The sequence below is a fragment of the Lutra lutra genome, chromosome 12 (genome assembly GCF_902655055.1).
Source record: "Lutra lutra chromosome 12, mLutLut1.2, whole genome shotgun sequence".
Lineage (NCBI taxonomy): Eukaryota > Metazoa > Chordata > Mammalia > Carnivora > Mustelidae > Lutra > Lutra lutra.
This window is the reverse complement of record NC_062289.1, coordinates 18,843,642-18,861,736: the sequence shown is the minus strand read 5'-3', so window position 1 is coordinate 18,861,736 and position 18,095 is coordinate 18,843,642. Positions and strand designations below refer to the sequence as shown.

The window sequence follows — 18,095 nt, the reverse complement described above, 5'->3', positions numbered from 1 at the left end:
TAGTTATATCAGATGTATAAATTTGATGTTTATTTCTAGTAAGGATACAGGTGTAATTGGGGTAAATAGGTTGAGGCCAAGCAGGCAGATTAAAAGTCACTAGGTCAGATAGATAAGTGCCTTTCACCTTTCTAAATGAGACAGCAGAAAATGGAAAGGGCAGGACCAGCAGCCACTTGGAGTCGTAAGTCACTGCCCTCTAAGAAAGGAGGCCCTTTGTGACAGAAGACCTTAACCCTTGAATGTGTGTAGCCTAAGGTTTGGGTGTGGGTTTGGGCAATAAGTGGGGATAGCTTCCTGGGGTGCAGAGAGGGAAAAGGGCACTTGTGAGTTCCTTAAAAAGAACTTCGATTATATTCAATCTGCAGATTTGACCGTCTCAATCTCTAAGGCCCATAAATATGTAAGTGGAATTCAAGAAAGCATTTTAATATTTTAAAGGCACAAAGTGAAAAATTATAAAGTAAACTCAGTGCAAAAGCAGTGTGAGGAAATACTCAAGAACAATGGAAGGTGGTCACTGGGTTGTTGGACTGAATTATTTTATTGACATATTAAGAGTGTTAATTTTATTAATGTAGCTTTAAGGTAATATTTGTGTGAAAGTGATGGTTATGCAGGTGGAACTATTCAGATTAAATTAAAGCAGAGATATTAATGTGAGGAGAAAATATTGAAAAGGAAAACGAATGTATGGGCCCAGCACGCTTCCGCTGCGCCACTCTGCTGGAAAACGAATGTATCGAAGAATTATAAATATCTTCATATTTCTTGGCAGATACCTGAATATTGGCAACTGCTTCAGAAACTAAATATAATTACATTTTAAAAAGGTAGACTTTATGGTGTATAATGACATAATAATGGTAAAAATAATATTAGCTACTGTTATCTTTTGTATGCATGATATGTTAGTCACTGTGCTAATTTCTTTGTGCACATTTCATTTAATTCAAACAGTAATTCCGTGAGGTGTGGTTATTGCTGTTAACCATGTTATACAGAGAAATGAGGTTCAGAGAGGTTAAATAACTTCCCTCCGTCACACAGCAGGTGGCAGAGCTGGAGTTTGGCTCTAAGTAGTCCGACTTGATGTCCTGTGCTTATCCACCGTGCGTACTGCCTCCTAGTAGTTGTCATTATGTATTTTAAAATAACTGTATTTCTCCAAATTTTGACTGTTGTTTACATTATTGATTTATGTAAGTATATGACTTTGATGCATACTTACTTTTCAATTGCTAATTTATTGAATATTTATCTTTCCTTTGTAGAACAAAACAGCCATTCTTTTGAATTCCCGTATTTTTTCCTTTAGAGAACTGTGCATTGCTCAGTTCTCTTGTACTTTCCCTTTAGTTTTCATCTTTGATAAATCAGCTCTGGAATTTTTTAGTTTTAATCTCCTTTTACCTTCTTTTCTTTATTATACATTATTTGCTTTTAAAAAACATGTTTTTAATTGCAATTTTATAAGTTTAACACATAAGACACTGTGAAAATGTTTGACAGAAGAGATTGCTAAGAAGGTAAAAGGTTACCTGTTATCCTTGTACATACAAGAGAACCACAATTAACATTTGATATCTTTTCCTATGGCCTTTAAAATCCACTTATTGTATATTTATGATTATATTGTAGATAGAGTTATTTGAGCACATTATCTTCATTTTATATCATAACAGATACTTTTCCAAGTCGTACTTATTCATGAAAGTAATATTTAATGATTGTAAAACATACCATGTTTATGTGAGCACACCATATTTACTTAGCAATTCTCCTACTTTGGTTATGTGAATTGTTCCCAATTTGACCATCTGTATTATACAATACAATACTTACTATCTTTTTAAATTTTTTTATTAACATATAATGAATGTATTATTAGCTCCAGGGGTACAGGTCTGTGAATTGCCAGGTTTACACACTTCACAGCACTCACCATAGCACATACTCTCCCCAGTGTCCATAAATTACTTATCTTTTTAAGTTAAAAAAACTTAAAATTATTCCCTTAGATAGATTCCATGAATTTTTTAAGATTAGAACCTCGGAATTTTTTTGTAATAGGCATTAACATTTTTAAGGTGATTGAGGTATAGTAGCAAATTGTTTTCTACCCTCAGTTCCTGTCTCATTGCCCTTTGCTAGCACAAGAAGTACGTATTTACTTCCATGCCTTAGTTGCCTCATCTGTAAAGTGGAAATAATAATTCTGCCTACCTCAGAGGGTTGTTGTGGGACTCTAATGAATTATAACATTTGGTATGTAGCCAAGTATTTAGAATAATATCCAGCACAAAGTAAGAACCTGATAAATATTGGTTGTTTGCTATTACAATTTCTAAAATCTTTGGCTAAATTGATAGATGAAAAGAGTATCTTATTGTTTGAATTTGCATTTCTTTGGTTACCAGAGATACTGAAATTTTTCTTTGAAGATTTAGTGATTTTTTTTAGGTGCCTGTCTTACATTAAATTCTTCATATTTTATTTGCTGTTTAATTGGTAAGGAAGCAATTGAAGAAAGATGGAATTCTAATTACTCCACTGTTTATTACCTTTTATATATAGTGACTGAGTGAAGATATTAAAATTTGTTTCTAAAAGTCTTCATATAGAATGTAACCAATTAGAAGGTAAGTATTTTGGTTAGACTCTGTGGTCTTTTCTAAAACAGCCATTAGAGAAACAACCTTCTACTTTTCTTTTTCCTTTAAAAAAAAAAAAAGGAAGGATAAGCTATGGATGTCTGAAAAAAAATTTTCTTAAGCTAGTTTCATGAAAATGTGGAAATGAAATTAATATTCCTAGGCTCTTTTTTCCTTTCAGGTAGAATATTTAAAAGTGATGAATGATGCATCTTAACTGCACATTTATGTTCCATATAGAGAGTTCTGGGAAGTATGAGAAGAATGATTAAGAGAATAGCAAGATTGATTTACGACTGAAAGAAGCCGGTCATTTATAGCTTGTCTAATGATGGGCATATTTAAAAGGAAAGACAGTAGTCAGTGATCATATATTTAGGGAATACACAAAGAGAAAAATTGTTTGGGGTCAGTTAAGAGATTGACCCTGAAATGATATGAAGAAAAAGAAGAATTTAATTTGGAAAACAAATTAGCAAAAGTAGGGAAGATGTATGTATGTAATTTATATCGGGAACTGTTGGAAAGCAGAATCATCTCCCCAGAGAGCTAGTGGAAGGGGTAAACTAGCTGTCTCTAGTTTCTGTAATTCATGGCAGGTGTTTAGGAACAGGTTATATAAGAGGTTTCTGGGAATGGTTTAAAATGAAGTCTTGTAAAATGCATAAGGTCAGGCTGGATGACCTAGGTGGTATATTCTGACTCTATCAGATTCTATGATAGTTTGTGGCATTCTGCTGCTCAGCACTAATGTACTGTGAGGATTACTTACTGGCACACTTAGTGAGACTCTGGTTGGGGATCAGAATTATCGGGAAAGAAAAATTGGTCCTGGAATATGTATGTTTTGGTCCCTCATCTCCCTTCTTTTCCTTGGCCAGTTATCTTAATTTTTTTCATCCAATGAAAATACAGTTTTTGTTAAATATTCTATTGTTTATTGTTGTTATCCTCTGCTTTTAAATTAATTTTTGATGTCATTGTTACATTTTGTTTCTAGGGCAGAATTAGTCATATTTGGAGCATGAGTTTGAAAAATTTTCACTTATAAAATACTGGCTAAGTTGATAGGATGCTCAGTCCATGCTATACAAATTCTGGGTTCCATAACAACACAAAATATTAGATGGTATTCATGAGTTTCACTCTTTATTTTTATTTATTTATTTTTTAAAAGATTTTATTTATTTGTTTGACAGATCACAAGTAGGCAGAGAGGCAGGCAGAGAGAGAGGAAGGGAAGCAGGCTCCCCGCTGAGCAGGAGCCCAATGTGGGACTTGAAACCAGGACCCTGGGATCATGACCCAAGCTGACGGCAGAGGCTTTAACCCACTGAGCCACTTAGGCGCCCCTCATGAGTTTCACTCCTTAAGTCAGTTGGTGGTAGTGGTTGGGGAAGTGCAATCTGTGAGACAGTTAATTGGGGTAAAGGAATAAAATTTTAAAGCTCTTGCTCATGTCCTTTTTTTAACCTTAAGAAATTGCACCTGTGAACATGTAGTAGACGGTAGGATACTGGAGTCTCACTTGTTCCTTATGTTCTCTGGTCATGTGTCACCTGGGGGAAGAGCAGACCTGCCAGCCAGAGGAGGCACAGCGTCGCTCTCACCGGGTGTGCTCCTTGTCTGCTTCCTCACCCGCCACCACAAAATGGGCAGAGAAAATGAGGATGGAACAGATTTCCAATGAAACTTAAATTTCATTGGAAAATGAAAAAAAAAAAAAAGCGGCTACATTATGGTTTCAGGCAGTGATCATTTGGTCCGTCTGACAGGAGGGCAGCCAAAAAATGTATAATTATATGAAATATGTATTTACATCCAAAAGTCATTAGCACTGAAATCTTTCTAAAGCTATATATTGTGCTTTGAGTTGTTACCTAGCACTAACATAATTAACATTAGTAAGACATTTTAAGAAGGTGCTTCCTTTCATCTTAAATTTGTTTATTTAAGCTTTGAGTCATTCTTTTATTTTTATTTTTTATTTTTTAAATTTTATTTATTTTTTTGAGAGAGAGTGAGTGAGCCCACAAGTAGAGGGCAGCTTGGGGGGAGGGCAGAGAGACAGGCAGACTTCCCCATGGAGCACGGAGCCCTGTGCAGATGTGGGGCTCTCAGTCCCAGGACCCTGAGATCATGACCTGAGCTGAAGTCAAATGCTTAACCGACTGAGCCACCCAGGCACCCGAGTCATTCTTTTTTATATATGTATGTATGTACACACACACACACACACACACACACACACACACACACACACACACATATATTAAAGATTCTGTTTATTTATTTGAGAGAGCATGAGTAGTGGGGAGGGGCAGTGGGAGAGGGAGAAGCAAGTGAGCCCGAAGTGTGGCTCAATCCCAGGAGTCCGAGATCATGCCCTGAGCCAAAGCAGACGCTTAACTGACTAATCCACGCAGGCCTCCCTCTGAATTGTTCTCTTAAAACATATTTTTTGTGCATGTTTTACAAGTACATGGTATATTGGCACAGGAGTGCCTATATAATTTGTAAATATATATACAACGGGAATACATCACAAAGTCTTTTTAACGAATAGGTGTGGGATTAAAGTCAGTAGCATAAATGCACGAGGTTCACATTTTTTGTTGTATTATTTTAATCACACAATTTAAATGTCTTCTGCATTATCCCGTTACAGTGTCCTTGATGTTAAGTCACACTTAGGTGACTTTTTCCAGGTTGAAAATGGAGCAAAGTAAAGTAGAATGGAATTAATCAAATTATGGAATCAGTCATTGTAGGTGAAATAGATGTTCAATAACCAAGATCCCTGGAATTTAATAATTTAATAATAAAGGAATTGTGGTAATTCAATTCATTTGTGGGGAAGCTGGGTCTAAATCAGAGATAGGAGTTATTAAATATTCTTTAAGAAGTGCTTCTTTAATAATTTTGAGGACAGATAAGAAGAAACCAAGTTAATTGCATTTTAGCAAATCTTTTAAGTGCTTTCATTTAACAGATAGCTGAGAATTATTTATCATTACTCTGTTCATTGTTTGAATTAAAATTAATACCAAAGTGGTGCTTGAGAATGGTCTTTTTTCCTTTTACATTTAAATAGGCGAGACGTTTGCTTTGTTTATACCATTAATTTGTTTTCACACAGCCTGTGAAGGTAACCATCAACTCACAATTAATTAGTAGAATCAAAATTAATGAGGTTTTACTGTATTGGGCTATTTCCACTCTAGGCCAGTTTTCTTCACACGAGTTGGACTAGCATTTTTTTGAAAGAAGAAAAATTAGATTTATTTTAATCCATATTTAAAAAGCAGAGAACCATCTTTTCTTGTGAGTTAAGTACCTCTAATAACTACGCTTTCTTGGGCTTAGCAATATTGATTGTTTTGTTTTGTTTTCAGTCTTGATTATTTTGGCTATTTCCAGACTGTTGCTTATTACAAAAGCTAGTGTTAACTCTTCAGATGCTTATTTTCATTTACAGGGATGATAGATCATTTTTAGTTTGGACCAAATATTTTGTGTGTGGGGGGGGGATGGGATACATCATTTGCCTATTTTCATCCTTATTGCACTATGTGAAAGAGGAATAGAACCGTTCTTCAAAGTATGTTGATGTAAGTATATGTGTTAGAGTACATCATGTGGAAATGAAAAGCTAGAATTTTTTGAATTACAGTTATTTTTTCCCTTCAGAAAACTACATAGTCTACTTTTTAAAAGGAGATCCTTTGCTATTATTTGGTATTTGCTTTGTCCTTTATTTTTTACCAACAAAAGTGATAACATGAATGTAGGGTTTTTAAGTCTTTTCTTTTTTTTTTTTTTTAAGATTTTATTTATTTATTTGACAGAGAGAGATCACAAGTAGATGGAGAGGCAGGCAGAGAGAGAGAGGGAAGCAGGCTCCCTGCTGAGCAGAGGATCCCAGGACCCTGAGATCACGACCTGAGCCGAAGGCAGCGGCTTAACCCACTGAGCCACCCAGGCGCCCCTTTAAGTCTTTTCTTGAGGATGGATTACATTTTCTTGAATTTTTGAAGTTACCCACCTGGATCTAAATGGGAGGGTGAAAGTTGAAACTTCCCCTGGGGAGTTGGTACCTGAAGGTCAAGTTTGTCATAGAAATGGGGATGAACGCCTGCAATCGTCTCTCTGCTAGGTTATGAACCTCTGTAGGAAACGTTTGGCAGAGAGAACGTGTCTGTCAGTGGCGGTCAGTACTTTTGTATCCCCTCAGACGTTACGATCTGCCCATAGCTTGTAGCTTGAAGAGCACCAAACATTGTGAAGGATACTGGTGGAAATTCACCTGTTGTTGAGTAAACTTCACCCTAACTCCTGCCCCTTTGAAATGGAGTGCCAAGAGTGGATGTGGACACTAAGGAGATGACTGTGGACTTGAGGGCCAGCGATCAGCTAGTGAGGGATGTGGCATCACTTAAGCATCAGCTCTTTTTGAGGTTGAGGAGCTTGTGAGTCAAAGTAGCAGAGTCACGAGTAGTGGCAGGTATGGTGCACGGTGTGGCAGATTGGCGCTTGGTTAAAGAACTTGGACAGATGGGAAGAAATGTTGTCTAGGAGCCATTCTTTTTAGTAAGTTATACATAGAGGAAAAGATCCCTACAAATGTTTATTTCCTGTGACGAGAGAAATAGATAAAATAACCCACTTTTTCGCAGATCAGTGTTGCTGAATGGTAGTAGTAGTAGTTAACCATTAATGTAGAAAGCATCCCTTTTTGTGAGTTGAATGATGAATATGTTTGATAAATACAAAGTCATTACTAATGGTAATCTGTAGAAATGCAAAGCGTTCATTGTATTAAACTGTTATCTTTGGTTGGCAATGCATGTCTGGTGGAACTCATAAATATTTTATATGGTCTGAAATAAAGGCATCACAGATACATTTTTACCGTTTTATTCTAACATTCCCATATTTAAATGAATTTTTTGTAGTTTGCCACTTTATTTTGATTAATGCTTAATTCTAAAGGTAATTTTTGGTGCCATATTCAACTACCCCTCAGTTCTTATATCTTTTTAAAGGAAGAAATCATGTTTTATGTTACAGTTGAGTGCTTATCAGGGAACATGAAATAAGTAAGCTTAAATGTTTAGGAAAATTCTATATGATGTTTTAATAGAGGTTTTTTTTTTTCTCCAGTTTTTATTTATTTATTTGACAGAGATCACAAGTAGGCAGAGAGGCAGGCAGAGAGGGGGGGAGCAGGCTCCCTGCTGAGCAGAGAGCCCGAGGGGGGGCTCAATCCTAGGACCCTAACTGAGGTCATGACCTGAGCCGAAGGCAGAGGCTTAACCCACTGAGCCACCCAGGTGCCCCTAATAAGGTTTATAACATGATCTTTCTGACCTTGCTTTTTAACTTTTAAAATTAGTAAACATCTGGGGGCGCCTGGGTGGCTCAGTGGGTTAAAGCCTCTGCCTTCGGCTCAGGTCGTGATCCCAGGGTCCTGGGATCGAGCCCCGCATGGGGCTTTCTGCTCCGTGGGGAGCTCTGCTTCCCTTCCTCTCTCTCTGCCTGCCTCTCTGCCTGCTTGTGATCTCTCTCTGTCAAACAAATAAATAAAATCTTAAAAAAAAATTAGTAAACATCTGCAATGCTGATTATAATGTTTAAATCATTGTATAACAAAAAGTGTAAATAAAGCTAACAGAGGATAAAAGGTTAACATATCTGAATTTAAGAACAAAGTAGTTAAATCTTACTGTCTTTATTAATGGTCTGCTTCATTCAAAGGTTGATTTTAAGTTGTTTACAAAAATAAACATGATGGAGTAAGATAAAATAAAATGAAATGATGAAGAGAAACAGAGAAGAAAGTAGAGGAGGCTGAGTCCACATTGCAGAAGTGCATGTCCCTCTCCCCCGCCAACTGTGCTGGGTAGAAAATTCAGGCCTAGGTGTCTTGTGGCCAGAACATGAAAGGAACCAATTACAGCAGCTTTCCCCAAAGTATGTTCCTCCAAAACTCGGTCTTCTAAGATCACCCTGGTCAAATAAACTTCAAGATGAGCAATACTGTATTCCCCTAGGAGAGAATTCTGTTCTCATCAGCATGTTAAAGGTTCTTAGGAGTTCCACGGTTAAAGTCAACACCGGTAATTTTTGTTTTCTGTGTACTTTTGTCCATCCCTACCTCTTTTCATTTGATCCTGTCAGCATTTCCCATTCAGTGATTTGTACTAATCAATGTGGGATTGTTCTTTAGCTAAAATTGTTTGCTTAGGTGAAGATTTGAGAAGTTTCTCCTTTGGAGCCCACTGAAGAGTTACTGTGTATGTAGTGCATTGGGCCTCGTCCTCAATATTACTCACAATATATCCAGTGATGTGTGGCTGTTTTCATATGGTTTCACCTCAGTATGAACTAAAAGACTAATCCAATAAATCACCGAAAGGTTAAGTTGTAAATAGCTTATACATTCTTAAAACTTTAAATACCTTAATTTTTAATTGTCTAGTTTGCGGTTTCCATTTTCTGCTGCTAGTGAAAAATCTTTACTGTTCTTTGATTATTTATATTCCATCTTGTTTTAAAAGGAATTGAAGGGCACACACTAGAGATGAGCAGAGAATACACAGCAGAATGTTTAAGTGGCTGTTGTGTTAGTGGAGGTGCCGCACCTGCTAGTGTTACTGACAGAAGTCGGGAGACACACCTACACATAATACCAAATCCCCGTGGCTCTTGGGAGGCGTGATTGTGGCTGAGGGACCAGGAGGGCATTGTTTTTGAGCAAAGGAGCAGGGAAGAACTTGGGTCCAAAATGACAGAGTCACAGACAGAAAGAAGCACTGCAGAAAGCCCGCTGTAGCAGCCAACAAAGGAAAGTTCATACTGTGGAAAGAGAACGCATAATAACAGATCAATTTCTTTGCAGCTTTGCCTGTGCCTGTACGGCGATCGTGTCAGTAAGGTCATCTTCACATTTGAGCAGATTTTCTAAAGCACCCTTTCCATCTTTAATCTAGGACTCATTTAGCATCTCTCCAAGCATTGTCACGATGGAACTGGGTGTTTTATGTGTAATGGGAAGGAACCCACTTCTCAACAGAGTTTAATACTGTGGTTGGTTTTCAGTAGTGTTAGATGTACAATTAATTTTGATTTACGTTATTGAGGATCAGATCCATTTTATTCTGAATTTAATCTAAATATAATTAAGGTTTATTCTTCTTTTTAGGCAAGAGTACAGCACTGCATCTGTTCTGTAGCCAGTGACCACTCAGTGGGACTCCTAAGTCTGCGGGAGAAGAAATGCATTATGCTGGCATCTCGTCATCTCTTCCCCATTCACGTCATCAAGTGGAGGCCTTCTGATGATTACCTAGTTGTGGGGTGTTCAGATGGCTCTGTATATGTCTGGCAGATGGATACTGGTAAGAGCAAGAGTTAAGAGAGAGACTAGAAGATTAAATGGGTATATTTGAATTCCTGGGTATTAAAAAACCTTTTATATAAAGAGGAAAAGTGACCTAAAATGTAAAAAGTTGCTACTTTTACTTCTGATCGCTGCTTTTTCTATGTGTTCTCATCGTCAACAAAGACCTGTTTAAACGTCCTCTCGTTGTTTGTACTATGCCAGATACTTCAGAGTAAATTACTGATCTCTAAAGGAATGCAGCTGAAGACAATATACAGTTTAGGACAGACAATAGACCAAAAAATAAATGATTTCTATATAATTGATGAAGTAAATTGTAAGTAAGATTAAGGAAACCATTTTTGTATCAAGTTCAGAAACAGCGGAGGAAGAAAAAATTCTCTTCTATTTGGACAGTAGAAAAGCAATATGGAGTAGTTGATTATAGGAGTTAATTGAAATGAAATTTTTAAGATCTAGAGAGAACATTTAGAACTTCAGGTTTCAGATATTTTACATAGGGGGCATAATGTAGAACAAGTAAATGTAGCTTAGAAGTACACCAATAATGTCTAATGTTTATACATAGAATCTTATGGTTTTCCCTGGGAAGTTTTTAAGTGTGTAACTAAATGTTTATTGTTTTAGGTTTTAAAAATACATTTTATCCTACCTTTACTCTTAAGTCATCTTCTATCAGTGATTAAAGCCCTAGTTGTACTATATAATACTTCTACTAATTCGCTTTTCTTTTCTTCCTTTTTCTTTGTTTTAAATAGTCCTTTTCCAAATCAGACACTATACATATTTCTGTCTGTCTTGTGGTGCAGTAGGGAGTTCTGCTGAGTCTTTCTGTCACAAGTAGTCACAGCCCTCAGGGATCTGTCATTTATAGTCCATGTTTTAACTGGTAGTATGTAGGCATCTTGCCAAGACGGAACATTCTTGAAGAGTGTCAGACTTCTTATCTTTTGCATCTAATTTTTCTTGTCTGATTATAAAGAGGGTCATGCTTTCTGTTAAAACTTAAAAGCACAAATTGGGGTGCCTGGGTGGCTCAGTGGGTTAAGCCGCTGCCTTCGGCTCAGGTCATGATCTCAGGGTCCTGGGATCGAGCCCCACATCGGGCTCTCTGCTTGACAGGGAGCCTGCTTCCCTCTCTCTCTCTGTCTCTGCCTGCCTCTCTGTCTACTTGTGATCTCTCTCTGTCAATAAATAAATAAAATCTTAAAAAAAAAAAAAAAAAACTTAAAAGCACAAATGTATTAGAAGAGAAGATCGACGAACTGAAATCTCAGTGTTCAGTGATAAATATTAACATTCTGGCATATTTCTTCCTGGTCTTGTTTCTGTGCATTTTTATAAACAAAACTGCTGTCATTAGTGCATATGTAACTTTGTTTCTTTTGTATTCCTTTTTGTGATACCCTCTCTTCCAAGCAGCACTTTTCTGCTTGCTGGTTTTGTGCCCAGTTTGTGTTGGGCTCTGGAATCTGACTGCTTGGTTTGGATTTAAGATCAGCCATTTGCTAGCAGTGTGATCTGCGGCAACTTACTGGACTTTTGTCTCTCAACTTACTCCTCCGTAAAATGGAGATCATAACAGTGCCGACGTTATAGTACTGCTGGGAGAATAAAATGAGATAATATTTACCTGGTGTATAGTAGACATTTGTAAATATGTGTATGTGTATGTGAAATCGAAATTTGTGTGTGCATGCATGCACATGTGTTTATATTTACTACTAATGTTATTTAACAAATATACTGCTTTTCTTGTTATTTTGTTGAACTTGGGAATGTGATCTTACCTACATTTTGAAATATTTACTTTGAAATATTTACCTCAAAGTAAATTTACCTCAAAGTAAATATTTTTACAGCAGTGATGTTCAGAAAGCACTATTTTAAAATAATATAAAGGTTAACAGTTGATATAGTGCAAATGTAAGAGTATGGTAAACTAGTCTAGGACTTTAAAAAATTAAAATAGGGGCGCCTGGGTGGCTCAGTGGGTTAAAGCCTCTGCCTTCAGCTCAGGTCATGGTCCCGGGGTCCTGGGATCGAGCCCCGCATTGTGCTCTCTGCTCAGCAGGGAGCCTGCTTCCCCCTCTGTCTCTGCCTGCCTTTCTGCCTACTTGTGATCTCTCTGTCATAGTCAAATAAAAAAATAAAATCTTTAAAATAAATAAATAAATAAATAAATAAATAGTTAAAATAACGTTATAAAGGAAGAAAATGTCATTTTTCTGAATTTTTCAGATAAATAATTGATACCTGAATACTTCAGGTACTTAATACACTTTTGTAAAGAATATGAATATGTGGGGCGCCTGGGTGGCTCAGTCATTCAGCGGCTGCCTTCGGCTCAGGTCACGATCCCAGGGTCCTGGGATCGAGCCCCACATTGTGCTCCCTGCTCAGTGGGGAGTCTGCTTCTCCCTCTCTACCTGCTTGTGTTTCCTCTCTCGTTACGTCTCTCTGTTAAATAAATAACAAAATCTTAAAAAAAAAGAATATGAATATGAAATTCTGTGCAAATGAGATGTTACTGAAAGACAGTTACTTTTCCAGTAAGAAGATGACGAATAGCTCCCAAGTATAGGTGTGTAGGTGTCCTGGAGGGATTACTCTTATAACCAGGTTAGTGCAATTAAGCCCATTTTAGATTAAACACAATATATGTATAATATTGAAATTTCACAGTCTTACCTTCAAGAAGATTTAGGTAAACAGTCAGTGTGCCATTTTTAAATCAAAAGATAAAGAAGCAGAATTAATTTTGGAATTAACCATAATAGGAGATATACATTCCTTTTTCTTCCTTGCTGCTCAGGCTTTAGCTAGTGATATAAAGGCCCCAGGGGAGAGAGTAAAGCACATCCTGAAGGTATTGACATTATTTATTTATTAAATTTATTTATTTATTAAATAAATAAAAAATGAAGCGAAATAAATCAGATTCAGCCAAGGTTTGATGTATGAAATGTATTTAAACTCTGAGGAGACACTTTATCCCTCTTCTTAGCGTTTTGGGGATGTATTTTTACAAATGAAGATATATTACACTTAAAGTACTCATGCATAGTGTGTAATTTTCTGTTTATTGTTTTGAATTTTACTGATGTTTCTAGCTTAAAAACACTTAAAAATACCTATACTTTTATGCAGCATTTTTTTTTTAGTTTTTCCCTTCAAATGGGTAGTTTTTATTTCCAGTATTTATTTCCTAATGAAATGAAGTTGAAGCTGGTAAAATAAAATTTCATTAGAAAGAAGTCCAGAATCTTTTGTTCTTTACTTGTTTCATCTTTACTATATGTAATAACAATTAATAGTGATGCAGAGGCCAGGAAAATTATAATTCCTTCACATCTTAGATACTTAGAAAATTAATCAAATAACTAGCAACAAGATTTGGCCAGCTAGAGCTCTTAGGACTAATTTAGGATATATTTTTTTCCACACTGAGGCTATCTTTATTTGTTTTCCTGTTTTCTTTTTCTATCTTCTAATCCAACCTGTACTCTGCTGGAAAATTAATCTTAGGAAATGAAACAACAGCAACAACACTTGGTTCATGTATGGTCTTTTTAAATTTTTTTTAAACGCAGATTTCTGGGCTGTATCCCAGATATTAAGAGTTAGAATCTCTAAGGATAAGACTTAAAAGTCTGTGGCATCTGCATTTTTATTTATTTATTTGAGAGAGAGAGAGAGAGAGAGAGAGAGAAAGCCTGAGCAGGGGGAGAGGCGGAGGGAGGAGAAGACTCCTTACTGAGCAGGAGCCTGATCCGGATGCCGGCCTAGATCCCAGGACCCTGGGATCACGACCTGAGCCAAAGACAGGCTCAACTGACTGAGCCATCCACATGCCCCCATGTACGGTCTTAATGAAAACAAAATAATTATTTCCTATGGCCTTTAAGACAAGGCCCTTCACATTATGGTACCTTCCTACCTTTGTCTTTTTCTCTGTTTCTTTTACACAGACTGGTTGCTCTATGTGAAGAATAATTCTACTCAAGAATAGTTGGGCCATTCTCTACCACTTCTTATCTTTTATATCATCCATATTGTTGCTCATGGTTTTCACTCATTTGGAACATTCTTTTTTTCTTTTTTCTTTCCTTTTTTTTTTTTTTTAAATTTTAATTTTAAGTAATTGTACCTAGTATGGGGCTTGAACTCACAACCCAGAGATTAAGAGTTGCAGACTCCCCTGATTGAGCCAGCAGGTGCCCCAGAACATTCTTTCTTTCTTTCTTTCTTTCTTTCTTTTTTTTAAAGATTTTATTTATTTATTTGTCATAGAGAGAGCACAAGCAGGCAGAGGCAGGGAGAGAAGCAGGCTCCCTGCTGGATAAGGAGCCTGATGCGGGACTCGATCCCAGGACCCTGGGATCATAACCTGAGCCGAAGGCAGTGGCTTAACCGACTGAGCCACCCAGGTGTCCCGAACATTATTTCTTTCTATTTTTTATTTGTTTAAATAGTCCCTTTTAAGGAAATTTGAATAATAAAAAGAAAATATTGCATATTTACCCATCTAGTTACCATTCTATTGCTCTTTGTTGCTTTGTATCGATCCAAATTTCTTTTTTTTTCTTTTCCTTTTTTTTTTAATTAACATGTAATGTATTATTTGTTTCAGGGGTGACAGGTCTGTGATTCATTAGTCTTACACAGTTCACAGCGCTCACCATAGCACATACCCTCCCCAATGTCCATCACCCAGCTGCCATATCCCTCCCACCCACCTCTGCTCCAGCAACCCTCTGTTTGTTTCCTGTTATATCTGGAATGATTTTCCTTTTGTTTAATATTTAATATTTCTTGTAGTGCAGTTCTATGCATGATGAATTCTTTCAGCTTCTGTGTGTTTGAAAACTCTTTGTTTCATCTTCACCTTTTTTTTTCCTGGTTGGAGAATTTTAGGTTGATAGTTGTTTTTTTGTTTTTCCTTTTAATACTCCACTGTCTTATTGTTTCCATTATTTCCAGGGAGAAATCTGTTGTCACCCTTAGCTTTGTCCCTTTATATGTGTTGGGTCTGTTTTTTTCCAACAGCTTTAACATTTTTCTTTTTCTTTTTATTATTGGTTTTGAGAAGTTGGATTGTAGTTTTCTTCATATTTGTGCTGAGGGCTTGTCGTACTTCTTGGATATGTTGGTAGGTGATTTTCAACCAGTTTGGAAACTTTTTTGGCCATTATTTATTCAAATATGTTTTTGATCTTTCCCTGTCTTTCTTTTCTTTAGAGACTCTAGCTATGTGTTTACTCAACTATTTGAAATTGCCCACAGATCACAGGTGGTGTTTTCATTTTATTTTATTTTATTTTATTTTTTTTAAAGATTTTATTTATTTATTTGTCAGAGAGAGAGAGGGAGAGAGAGCGAGCACAGGCAGACAGAATGGCAGGCAGAGGCAGAGGGAGAAGCAGGCTCCCTGACGAGCAAGGAGCCCGATGTGGGACTCGATCCCAGGACGCCGGGATCATGACCTGAGCCGAAGGCAGCTGCTTAACCAACTGAGCCACCCAGGTGTCCCTGGTGTTTTCATTTTAAAAAGTACTTTTTTTTCTGTGTTTTATTTTATATAGTTTCTGTTCTAGGTTGTCAAGTTTATTAGTCTCTTTTCTACAATGTCTAATCTGTCATTATTCCCATCTAGTGTATTTTTCATCTGAGCTGTTGGAGTTTTAATCTCTGTAAGTGTGATTTTGGTCATTTGGTATCTTCCATGTCTCTCTATTCAAACTTCTTGAACATCTGGAATACAAGTATAATAACTTCTAGTGTTGTTGTTTGCTATTTAAAAAATCTCTGTCAGTTCTCGGTTGGTTTTATTGATTTGATTTTTGTCCTCACTATCATTTTTTCTTGCGTTTTTCCAGAATAGCCTGAAGGTGGTTACAGGGTAGAAGCAGGGAGATTAGCTTTTATGCTATTGCCTCTAGGCAATAAAAGATGATGGATTGTTATACCAGAGTGGAGCTGGAGAGGAGTGTTTGAATTCTGGGTATATTTTGAAAGGAGATTGAATAGGATTTGCTGATAGTTAGATAAGGGACATAAAAAATGAGAAGGGTCAAAGATGTCTCCAAGGTTTTCATCCTGAGCAACTCAAAGGATGGAATTTATTTCTAGACATTGAGAAGACAATGAGAAAAGCAGATTTTGGAAAGAATAAGAGTTAAATTTTTTTTAATATTGAGTTGAATATTAGACATTCCAAGTAGAGATGTTAATTAGTAACATCTAACATTCAAGCTGGGGATACAGAGTGGGTGATCTAAATTTGGGGATTCTTAGCATGTAGAAGATACTCAAAGTCATGATGCTGGATGTATCACCAAGAGGATGCAGGTAGATAATGATTGGGGCACTCTACGGTTTAGATATATTTCTGTGATGTGGAAGAAACCAGCAAAGGAGACCAAAATGGACTTTCCAGGAAGAAGAAAGCGAAGAGTGTGGCTGCCTAGAAGCCAAGTGAAAAACATGTGTTTCGGGAGGTAGAGAAGAGGAACAAGTGCAGCTGATAGTAAATCATAGTGAAATGAGAATTGAGAACTGAATATTGGATCTAACAACAAGGAGAGTAGGTTCTGTGCGTGTTTGGGATGAAATGTGATTTGAGTAAGTTCAAAGGAAAATGGGAAGAGGAGAATTTGTAGGTAGCAAATACAGATAGCTATATAGAGAATGATATAAAAAATGGGATATCACCTGGAGAGAGATACTGGGGCAAGTGTGTTGTTGTTTTTATTGGTCTGTATAATTTTTTTTTTAAATTATATGTGCATGTTTATATGTTGATGGGAATGATCGTGTGCTGGTGGGAAGGATCTAGTAGGTAGGGAAATAGATGAAGAGAAAGGGGACAGTTGCTGAAATGATGTCAATGGGCAGATAAGAGATGGATGGACTTTAAGCTACAAGTGGGTTAGGTAGGCGTCTGGATAGTTCATGTGTAGTTATGAGTAATGTGAGTGGAGATACACTGGTGGGAGTTGGTAGAACTTCTTTTCTAATTGCCTTTTTTTTTTTTTTAAGATTTTATTTATTTATTTGAGAGAGAGAGAGTGAGAGAGAGCATAAGAGGGGAGGGAGAAGCAGCTCCTTGCAGAGCTGGGAGCCTGATGTGGGACTCGATCCCAGGACTCTAGGATCACAACCTGAGCCAAAGGCAGGGGCTTAACCAACTGAGCCACCCAGGCGCCCTCTAATTCCTTTTTTCTAAATGAATTAGGAAACAAAACTTTTAACCCAGGTGAGGGCAGGAAGTGGAGTTTTGGTGATTGGAGGAGAGAGAAGTTATGAAATAGTGAACTGGGAAAGTAGGAAAATGAAAGATCTGTGGAAATGTGGTCACTATTAAGGACCCCTGAGATCAGTGGTCATGATTTTCAAGTGGATCTTTCAGCATGTTCTTCATTCATATCCATCCTCATTGTAGAGGTGTGGAGTAGCTGGAGAGTTGGATTCAACCAAGGTTAGAGTTTGCTTGGCTGGTACAAAGAAGTAAGATGAGAACAGAGCTATGCTTATGAGGACGGACAGTGGAATTTTAGTTTATGGGACTCAAGGAACGAGGGACAGGGCAGGGTGAATGAATTGTTGGGAGTCAATGCTGAGTAAGGAGCTATTGGGTCAGAGAATTGAAGTAAAGGGAGCTGCTATTGGACAGTGTCATTTTTGAAATTGGGATCACGTTAGGATTTACTTATTGATAATGAGAAGATTATAATGTGACCATTGGCTGGAGTCAAGTGTAGGGTAAAACTTTTTGGAGTAGAGGAACTCAAAGAACCAGGAGATCAGAATATATGGAAGAATCATATGTGTTGGTGATTTTCAAACATTTTTGAACTCTTAAATCCTCTCAGAGTATACATACTCTTCTTTTTATATGTACACAAGAAGTTGCAGGCAACAGCTCCTTCTTATGCTTTGCCTTCCAAAATACATTGGTCAAGACTCAACAAATTGGTTAGTAAAACACTGATTTGTGTTAATATTAAAATCACCAAGAATTAATTCCAGGACTA

General features: G+C 36.9%; 1 protein-coding gene across 4 annotated transcripts in view; it reads left to right on the top strand.

Annotated features, from left to right (window-relative positions):
• WDR7 (WD repeat domain 7) overlaps positions 1-18,095 on the top strand; it is a 371,332-nt gene that overhangs the window by 62,294 nt on the left and 290,943 nt on the right. For all 4 annotated transcript variants that reach the window (XM_047697076.1, XM_047697077.1, XM_047697079.1 and 1 more), the window contains exon 13: positions 9,859-10,054. In XM_047697076.1, the coding sequence (XP_047553032.1) occupies positions 9,859-10,054 (196 nt within the window). The remainder of the gene's footprint in view (positions 1-9,858; positions 10,055-18,095) is intronic.